This window comes from Nelusetta ayraudi, unplaced genomic scaffold, assembly GCF_046127955.1.
Source record: "Nelusetta ayraudi isolate G7.1 ecotype Tasmania unplaced genomic scaffold, CSIRO-AGI_Nayr_v1 ptg000028l, whole genome shotgun sequence".
Lineage (NCBI taxonomy): Eukaryota > Metazoa > Chordata > Actinopteri > Tetraodontiformes > Monacanthidae > Nelusetta > Nelusetta ayraudi.
The window spans coordinates 2833151-2842500 of NW_027466078.1; the positions used below are offsets into that span (position 1 = coordinate 2833151).

Sequence of the window (9350 nt, forward strand, 5' to 3'; positions counted from 1 at the left end):
TGTTCGAAAACTTTCGAAAAGGTCAAAGGCGGCTCTACTGTTTCTTTTTATTGTGAAACTAAACCGGAAGTGCCACCTCTACCCTGCTTGTTATCACAACAACAGAGTGTGTTCTCGGGGAAAGTGCGAACCATTGCCCCGAAGCTCCTAGCCTCTTGTCGGCCCTGAGTGTGCGCGCGCGTGTGTGTCTGTGTGAGTCCGTGTGTCCGCCACGATGGTCAAGGTGTCGTTCAACGCCACTCTGGCCCAGAAGGAGGTGAAGAAGGACGCGGAGACCCTGCTGGCCGCCGCCGCCACCGACGAGCCAGTAAGTAGAAAATGGCCAACGGCGGAGCTACTTCCGGCTTCAGCTCGGACTTGTTGAGCCGCTTCAACTCGACGAAAACTCGTTCAGCAGCGGTTCGAGTTCTTCGGCTAGTTGGGTTGTTCTTTTTTTTAGTAGTGGTTGTGGTGGGGGGTGACTTTTTAAATAGTTCCCTGATGTTCGTGTTTGTTTATTTACAATTTATTTTTACGTTCTCGCCGTATTGTGCAGTAGTTGCTGGTTTTACGCCGCTCAGCTCAAGCTGATCCTTTTGTTTTGTGCTTCCACTTGGTTTCGGTTCTGAACTGCCTTGTCTCCACTGTGTGGCGCGCTAACGACCCGGCAATCAGTCACCTCTGACCCGGCCCGCTAATGTACACAGGTGACGTCACACCAACTCCGACAACAGGGAGTCCATCAGACTATTAAAAAAATCAGACTGGTAGTAATTCGATTGTGTGTGTGTGTGTGTGTGTGTGTGTGTGTGTGTGTGTGTGTGTGTGTGTGTGTGTTCCCTAATGCTAAGCTTGTCTACCTGCTTGAGTGCGTGTGTGTTGAGGCTCCACTTGGTCTAATTTTACTAATCACAGCTTAATGTTTCCCTTCTGGAGCTGAAGCAGCAGATTCTTGATTTACTCCTTCTCTGTGCTTCTCGGTGTGTGTCTGTCTGTCTGTTAGACTGTCTGTCACTTCATTACTGCAGACAATAGTGGCACATGCTGTCTCCCTGTCTATTGTGTGTGTGTGTGTGTGTGTGTGTGTGTGTGTGTGTGTGTGTGTGTGTGTGTGTGTGTGTGTGTGTGTGTGGGGAGGTCTTTATCAGCACTGGGACACACACTGACCATTCAGCAATCAAGCCAGTCCCAACCGGTTCATCAGACAGGAAGTGGTGTGAGCTGAAAGAGGAAGTTCCTCTGCTGACAGGACGAGTGTCTTTTGGCAGTGTCTGTTGTTGTTGTTGCTGCTGTCTACTTCCTTATATCTGAGACTGCCGTCCCATAGGGCCGCCACTTCCTGTATTTTCCTACAAGCTGCCCAGCAGCAGTAGTAGTAGTAGCAGCAGTAATAACAGCAGCAACAGTAATAGTAGCAGCAGTAGTAGCAACAGTAATAGTAGCAGCAGTAGCAGCAGCAGTAGTAACAGCAGCAGCAGTAGCAGCAGCAGCAGCAGTAGTAACAGCAGTAGTAACAGCAGCAGTAGTATCAATAGTAACAGCAGCAGTAGTAGCAGTAGTAACAGCAGCAGCAGTAGTAGCAGCAGTAGTAACAGCAGCAGCAGTAGTAACAGCAGCAGTAGTATCAATAGTAACAGCAGCAGTAGTAGCAGTAGTAACAGCAGCAGCAGTAGTAGCAGCAGTAGTAACAGCAGCAGTAGTAACAGCAGCAGCAGTAGTAACAGCAGCAGTAGTATCAATAGTAACAGCAGCAGCAGTAGTACAACAGTAACAGCAGCAGTAGTAGCAGCAGTAACAGCAGCAGTAGCAGCAGTAGTAACAGTAGCAGCAGCAGCAGTAGTAACAGTAGCAGCAGCAGTAGTAGCAGCAGCAGTAGCAGCAGTAGTAACAGTAGCAGCAGCAGCAGTAGTAGCAGCAGCAGTAGTAACAGTAGCAGCAGCAGCAGTAGTACCAGCAGCAGTAGTAACAGCAGCAGCAGCAGTAGTAACAGTAGCAGCAGCAGTAGCAGCAGCAGCAGTAGTAACAGCAGCAGCAGCAGCAGTAGCAGCAGCAGTAGTAGCAGCAGCAGTAGTAACAGCAGCAGCAGCAGTAACAGTAGCAGCAGCAGTAGCAGCAGCAGTAGTAGCAGCAGCAGTAACAGCAGCAGCAGTAACAGCAGCAGCAGTAGCAGCAGTAGTAACAGTAGCAGCAGCAGCAGCAGTAACAGCAGCAGCAGTAGTAACAGTAGCAGCAGCAGTAGTAGTAGCAGCAGTAACAGTAGCAGCAGCAGTAGTAGCAGCAGTAGTAACAGTAGCAGCAGCAGTAGTAGCAGCAGCAACAGCAACAGCAGCAGCAGCAGTAGTAACAGCAGCAGCAGTAACAGTAGCAGCAGCAGTAGTAGCAGCAGCAGCAGTAGTAACAGCAGCAGCAGCAGTGGCTGCTGGTCCTCAATCACCCTGCTCCTCTGGTCAGATTTGCCATTCAGTAGACCCACGGCTGCCCCCTGCAGGTAAACAGAGACCAGTACAAGGCTACTGACGCTCTCATCAAGCACAACAGTTGATTTGCCTTCAAAGCTGGAGGGGCGTGTTCACACACGCTTAAACCTGCTCTCACTGCATATGACTGAAGTTCACTGCCACAGCAACCGAGGTTTGTGCTTGCGTGCATGTGCACGTTATCAGGAGAAGTCATCTGTGATCTGCCATTGCAGTGCATGTTTCAGAAGAACCTTCAAACTGCATCACGGCGACTACCACCATTATTATTATTATTATTATTATTATTATTATTATTATTACCATCATTATTGTTTTATTATTATTATATTACCTGCCGCTATATTAATAGTAGTAAATTCATGACTGTAATCATTGAATAAAAAGGCTTGCCATTAATAATGTGCACTGCTGCCATTTTCAATTCATCCACCAGGTGGCAGCAAGTCGCATCGACAAATTAAATTGCATTCTTAGTGTGTAAGTCATATATTTAGTATATGTATATATGTATGTGTGTGTACATACATACATAAATACAATTGTGCTTCATGCAATAGTGGCACACCAAATTTCTGACATTTTTTTTTAAACTTTCAATCCCTTCATTTGTATACAAATATATGTTGTTTCTTTTTCTTACATTGGAAAAAACGTGCTCGTTACTTTTGTGTTTAAAAGATAAAATACTGTTCACAGTAATTCATTTATCTATCATAGCTGTAGCTGCTTGAAGTACAGCTACAGTGAACTCTGCTGTTTGGAAGTTCATTATAAAAATGGATCATATGTATTTTCCATTATTCCAGCTTCAGAGTCACTGTTCTGTTCAGTAAGTTTCCGGTAGAAAGAAAGATTTAAAAAAAAAAATAGGAATTAATATTAAAAGTGTAAACATCCAATGGTGGCTAATAACTATTACCCATCACAATTTGGTTGTGCTGCAGTTGAAACAGAAAAAATATAAATTGCAAGCTTCAAATTATCCAGATGTTCCTGCAAGAGCTCTGCTCAGTTCACATTATTCTGTCACAACTTTTTCAAATTTTCTAAATCATCAACAGATGTTTCAATGAATGGCTTTTTTTTTTTTTTTTTTTTTTTTACTGAAGTGCATTACACAACCTGTACTTTCTTACTTTAACATCAGAGAAAGCAGTTAAATCAGTACTGTGACTTTTACCGGACTATTTATTCATACAAGTATCCATACTTATACAAACTTGTACAGAATAAGAATACTTTTCCCACCCCTGCAACAAAATAGGTCAACATCTTCGGGCTTTACAGCTTGGTCAAAATGTTGCTCTGTGGCGACGTTTGCAGCGGTTGTCTGAAATGGTAGCGTTTGCTTGCGATTATTTATCTTTCTCTCATGTATTTTCCCACAAACAAACAAAAAATGATATGTATTATAATAAGCATATCAGATTTATTATACACATTGTTCTTTTTTTATAGGCTAGGCTAATGTTAAGATAAAAGCAAAATCAAGCATGAATTAATATGAAAGAGCCTTTATTTATCTACTGGTGTTTTTGTTTTGTTTTTTGCAAGACCTCTTAATAGGGCTTAGAATGATTTTGTTTCAGTCCACACACAGCACATAACAGCGACAGCTTCATTCAACCGATGTTAACACGCTAGCAGCGTTAAAATCGCTGTAAGGTGCGAATGTGCGAGGCAGCGGTTCACTGCCAACGAACACAACTCCGACTGTTGTGGTCCTTGCTGCTTCGGTTGTCGTTCGGTGTTTTTCCTTTTCTTTTCTTTTTTTAATCTCTCCCGGCACTGTTTCGCTAAACTACGGCCACCCGTTGGTGGCAACCAGGAAGACCTTCTCCTTGCGCGTCGCTCCGTCCGTCCAGCTCGTCGCAGCATCGACTCCTCCCACTACCTGCTTGGCTTGGCTTGGCTTCGTGCCGCTCGCAAGTCACGTGACCGGAACTCACGTCAATCAAATCGCAGTCTTTGCGGTTAGAAAATCTTGTTTTGTCCTCTCGCGATATGATCGCAAATGCGATTTATCGTTCAGCCCTACCGCCAACCTTTCAGTCAATGGAGAACCCGCTCTACCTCCTGAGCCATCGTCGCCTAAATAAATGATGTGTGTGTGTGTGTGTGTGTGTGTGTGTGTGTGTGTGTGTGTGTGTGTGTGTGTGTGTGTGTGTGTGTGTGTGTGTGTGTGTGTGCAGGATGCCGAGGCTGCGGTGCCACAGCGCCCCCCATCCCGGACCTGGTGCTGGTGCATGTGTCTGGGCGTGGCTCTGATGATGTCGGGTGTGCTGATTGGAGGAGTCTACCTGCACCACTACTACCAACAGCAGCAGGTGAGCATGTCATGTGACCAGGCTGTCCCACTTTGACAGCAGAACCCCTAACCCCCCCCCCCCAGGGGATCACTATCCGTTTCAGCAGAGTCCAACAGGAAGTGATGAGCAGCAGCAGAGTGCTCTTCCTAGTGGTCAAAGCTATGATTGCAACATAGTGCTGAAATGAATTTGAACTGACCTGGAGCCAGTGAGAACGCTAGCATTAGCGTTAGCCTGCAGAGGCCATCTTCCTAAGTGTGCCCTTGTCTGCCCCCAGCGGGAGGACCACGTGTTTTTCTGTGGCGTCCAGTACCGCGAGGAGGACTACATGATCCGGGATGAGGTGGGACCTGCCGTCTGAACTAGTGTGAACTGGTGTGAACCGGTCTGAACTGGTGGGAGCTGGTGTGAACCGGTCTAAACTGGTTTGAACTGGTGGGAGCTGGTGTGAACCGGTCTAAACTGGTTTGAACTAGTCTTAACTGGTCTGAACTGTTCTGATCTGGTGTGAACTGGTGTAAACTGGTCTGAGCTGGTCTGGCAGGTGGAGCCGCAGATGCCCAAGCAGGTGCACCTACGGCACCTGCAGGAGCACATCCAGGTGCTGGAGCGGGAGCAGGTGGAGCTCATCAACATCCCTGTGCCCGAGTTCGAGGATGGAGACCCGGCCAACATTGTGCACGACTTCCAGAGGGTGAGACGCCCTCAATCCCCGCCCCCCTAACTTCCTGTCCCCAAATCCACAGTTTAGCTGCTTACAGTGTGTGTGTGTGTGTGTGTTGTTTTTGGACGGGGACAGTTCCTGTCACAGGATCAGGTTTTCAGACAGACTCCACGCTTCTGTTAGCTTAGCATTAAAGCTAGGTTAGGCTATTGAAACAGCTGGCTAGCTAGGTTATATGAGCAATAAAGCTAAGGGAAGCTGTGGAAACTGCTAGCTAACTAGCCTCTCTTACCGCTAAGGGACGCTGTGGAAACAGCTAGCCAGTTAGCCTCTCTTAGCATTAAGGGAGGCTATGGAAACAGCTGGCTAGCTTCCATAGCATTAAAGCTAGGTTAGGCTATGGAAACAGCTGGCTAGCTAGGTTATATGAGCAATAAAGCTAAGGGAGGCTGTGGAAACTGCTGGCTAGCTTTCTTAGCATTAAAGCTAAGGGATGCTATGGAAACAGCTGTCTATCTTCCTTAGCATTAAAGCTAAAGGAGGCTATGGAAACAGCTAGCAGTGATGCTCAAACTGTGTGTGTGTGTGTTTCTCTCTCCTTCTCTCTCTCTCTCTCTCTCTCTCTCTCTCTCTCTCTCCAGGGGCTGACTGCCTACCTGGACCTGAGCCTCAACAAGTGCTACATCATCCCTCTCAACACCTCGGTAGTGCTGCCCCCTAGGGACCTGCTGGAGCTGCTCAACAACCTGCAGGTTAGCGGCACCCCCTGTAGGCCGGCTGCAGGTTAGCCTCAGGCGTCTGTAACTGTGTGTGTGTGTGCGCAGGCTGGGACCTACCTGCCCCAATCCTACCTGGTACATGAGGAGATGGTGGTGACGGAGCGCCTCCAGCAGGTGGACCAGCTGGGCTTCCACATCTACAAGCTGTGCCGCCGCAGGGAGACCTTCAAGCTGCAGCGCCGCGACCACATCCTGGGTGCGTAGATGCCTCACCTGGCCCCACCCAGCTGCCCAACTAACTAACACCCTAGCCTCAGAACTAAGGATGCAACGATACCACTTTTCTTTTACAGAACCTGTTGACCGCGAGTACTTGCATTTCAGTACTCACCGATACAGAGTACTTACTAAGGCCACTACGCATTATATAATCAGGGCTTGAAGTATTACGGCATCGTGCAACTGGCGGCAAAAAAAGTTATCCGACGCCACGAAGGAGACCCCGGCCATAACGCAGCAGTTCGCACTCTCAAACAGACAAGTGGTTTTCCAGGAGCCACAAACACAGCTGACGTAGCGGCCCAGATGACTGATCGATCGATCAATCAATCAATCAATCAATCAATCAATCAATCAATCAATCAGTCAACAGCGCTAAATCACATCCAAAAACGTCTCAAAGCACTTTGTACAATCAGAGAAAAACCAACTGGGCCGCCAGAGCAAGCAAAGTGCGACAGTGGCCAGGAAAAACTCCCCTGTGGAAAGAAACCTAGAGCAGATCCAGACTCCAGAGGGTGCTCATCTGCCTATGACCAGTTGGGGTGAGAGGGAAATACAAAAACATGTAGAGAGAGAGAGAAGTCGCCAGAGTGGCAGACAGGCCAGAGTGAGTAGCAGGGTTTACAACAAAGCTGTCACAATATAGATGTAGACATATAAGAATAGATCATTAAAATATGTACATAAATAGATGTTTTGTGTCATGTACATCAAAACATTCTAGAATCTAGAATCTGGCGTAGCTCCAGAGTTCAAGAAACATCGTTCTGATAAGCTCAAAGAATATGTTTTCTCTAAACGTTGATGAAGCAATGACCCAACATATGGAAAAACATTACTAAATGAAATGGTTTGCCTTTGTTGACGATGTTTGCGGCTAGAGTAATAACACAACATCTTGCAAGCAGGAAAGTAAATATTAGCATGGCTTGAGCACTGACGGTGGAACTGAAAGATGTCCTGCAGTGCATTGATCTTCAGTGGAAACAAGTAACCAGTACTTTATTGGACAAATTGTGCTGTTGTGGGAGGGAAGCACAACGCCAAAAAAGTTGTTTGCTAAATTGCCCGTGTGTGTGCGTGGGATCCACCGCACCCTGCTCTCTGGAAACATTGCAGGCTCAGGATTTTTTTTTTTTTTTTACTTTAACCCCCGTAGAATTAAGATTAAGATTCAACCCCACACACACACACACACACACACACACCATGATCAACATTCCTCAGCATGCCTTTCTAGAACGAGTTTCACTGCAGCACAAACACACATTTAACAAAATTGTCATATACAGGTACTACCCGAAAAATAGTACCTGTATGTGAATATCAAGTGAAAGTTGTTTTATTTTGGCAATTTGACATAAAAGATGAAACCACCAAATTTTATTGAGCCATCACACGCAAATTGACATCTCAAGCAGTTCCTTGTTGTAACTTTGCTGATTAACATTTTCATAAAGATTTGGCGTTATGTAATATTCTAATTTTCTGACTTTTTGAATTTGAGTTTTTTTTTTAAGATGCAAGACCTGATCAGCAAAATCCAAAGAAATAAAAACTTAAATTTATTGAAATATATTGATTTGCATATTATTTGTTTATATAATAAGTCAAATTCACCTTTTCAGTTGAATTGCAGAAATACTACAACCTTTTCAGGATATTCTCATTTCCTGGGTAGTACCTGTACATATATACAACTGGTATCAGTTTTGTGGTATCGGCACATATTTTACGAGTTTGAGTAGAGCACTCAGCCCCGGTATTGGTACAGATAGCCGATACTGGTATCGGTACCGATACCCGCAGATACTGATATCGGTTATCGGTACATCCATTGATATGACTCTTAAAACACTGACAAGTGGATGAAATAGAGCTATTTTTTTGACTTACTTACTGTAAATATAATTTCTTCAAGTTCAACCCAGGGCCGGGTTAAATAACGTAAGGGACCGAATATGGTCCCCTGGCCCTAGTTTTCCCACACCTGCTCTAACCCCGACCCTTCGCCCCCTGCTCTCACAGGTATGCAGAAGCGTGAGGCGCTCAACTGCCGCAAGATTCGCCACTTTGGCAGCAGCAACGTCGTGGTGGAGACTCAGATCTGCGAGCTGTGAGACTCCGCCCCTCCTCTCTGAGGCTCCCCCTAGCCTCCCACCACCTTGTCTTTCTGTCCTTCAGGTAGTTTTAAGCTCAGTGTGATTTTTTGTTTTTTTTTACTTGTCACTTAATATTGCCGAAATTCTTCCAAACCACGGCCGAGTGTGAACGTCACCTCACCTGACCGAACAGGTCGGGAGACGTCCACACCAGTGTGAGGCACCTTGTCGTGATTGGGCCTGGTGTCGCCATCAGGGGGCCACTGGTGTGTTTTTGTATTCAGTCTGCTGTGTTAACTGGAAGCAGTATGTAGCGCGCCGACACAACCACTTGGTTTAAGTTTGGTTTAAATCTGGGTTGAGTTTGGTTTTAATCTGGTTTGAATCTGTCTCTGTCTCATTTCAATGTTTTTAAAGAAAACTTCCTTCTTGTAATACTAATTTGTCTATTTGATGTTTTTATGAAACACACCAATAAAGAAAATACACACAAAGAGTGCTGAGCAAGTGTTTTCATTAGCATTAGCTCTGTGTGTGTGTGTGTGTGTGTGTGTGTGTGTGTGTGTGTGTGTGTGTGTGTGTGTGTGTGTGTGTGTGTGTGTGTGTTAGTGATCATGTGACTAAGCACAGATCAGCATCACAGTTCGGCGAGTCATCCGATCTCAATGGAAAACGTGCACCATCGGGTTCCATTAGCATGATGGGAAACGGGCCCAGTCACCGAGGCTCAGACGAGGCTGAGCTGCCCATCTCACAAACACACACACACACACACACACACAGCCATCGTTCTGTGAATTTCATGGTGGAAAACA

At 45.9% G+C, this 9350-nt stretch overlaps 1 protein-coding gene and 1 long non-coding RNA gene across 3 annotated transcripts; both read left to right on the top strand.

Annotated features, from left to right (window-relative positions):
- The first annotated feature begins 74 nt into the window (after positions 1–74).
- LOC142891108 (integral membrane protein 2B-like) lies at positions 75–9031 on the top strand. Of its 2 annotated transcripts, none has more exons than XM_076030459.1 (7): positions 75–307; positions 4652–4786; positions 5046–5111; positions 5313–5462; positions 6074–6184; positions 6257–6407; positions 8462–9031. In XM_076030459.1, exons 1-7 carry the CDS (start codon positions 215–217, stop codon positions 8551–8553), a joined length of 798 nt encoding a protein of 265 aa, XP_075886574.1. In that variant the 5' UTR covers positions 75–214; the 3' UTR covers positions 8554–9031. The 2 variants fall into 2 exon arrangements, with proteins under 2 accessions (XP_075886574.1, XP_075886575.1); XM_076030460.1 differs by having other exon boundaries at positions 5052–5111.
- On the top strand, positions 5469–6062 carry LOC142891111 (uncharacterized). Its single transcript, XR_012927174.1, has 3 exons — positions 5469–5662; positions 5761–5781; positions 5829–6062. It is a non-coding gene; the product is annotated as an uncharacterized LOC142891111 (long non-coding RNA).
- Positions 9032–9350: the final 319 nt, after the last annotated feature.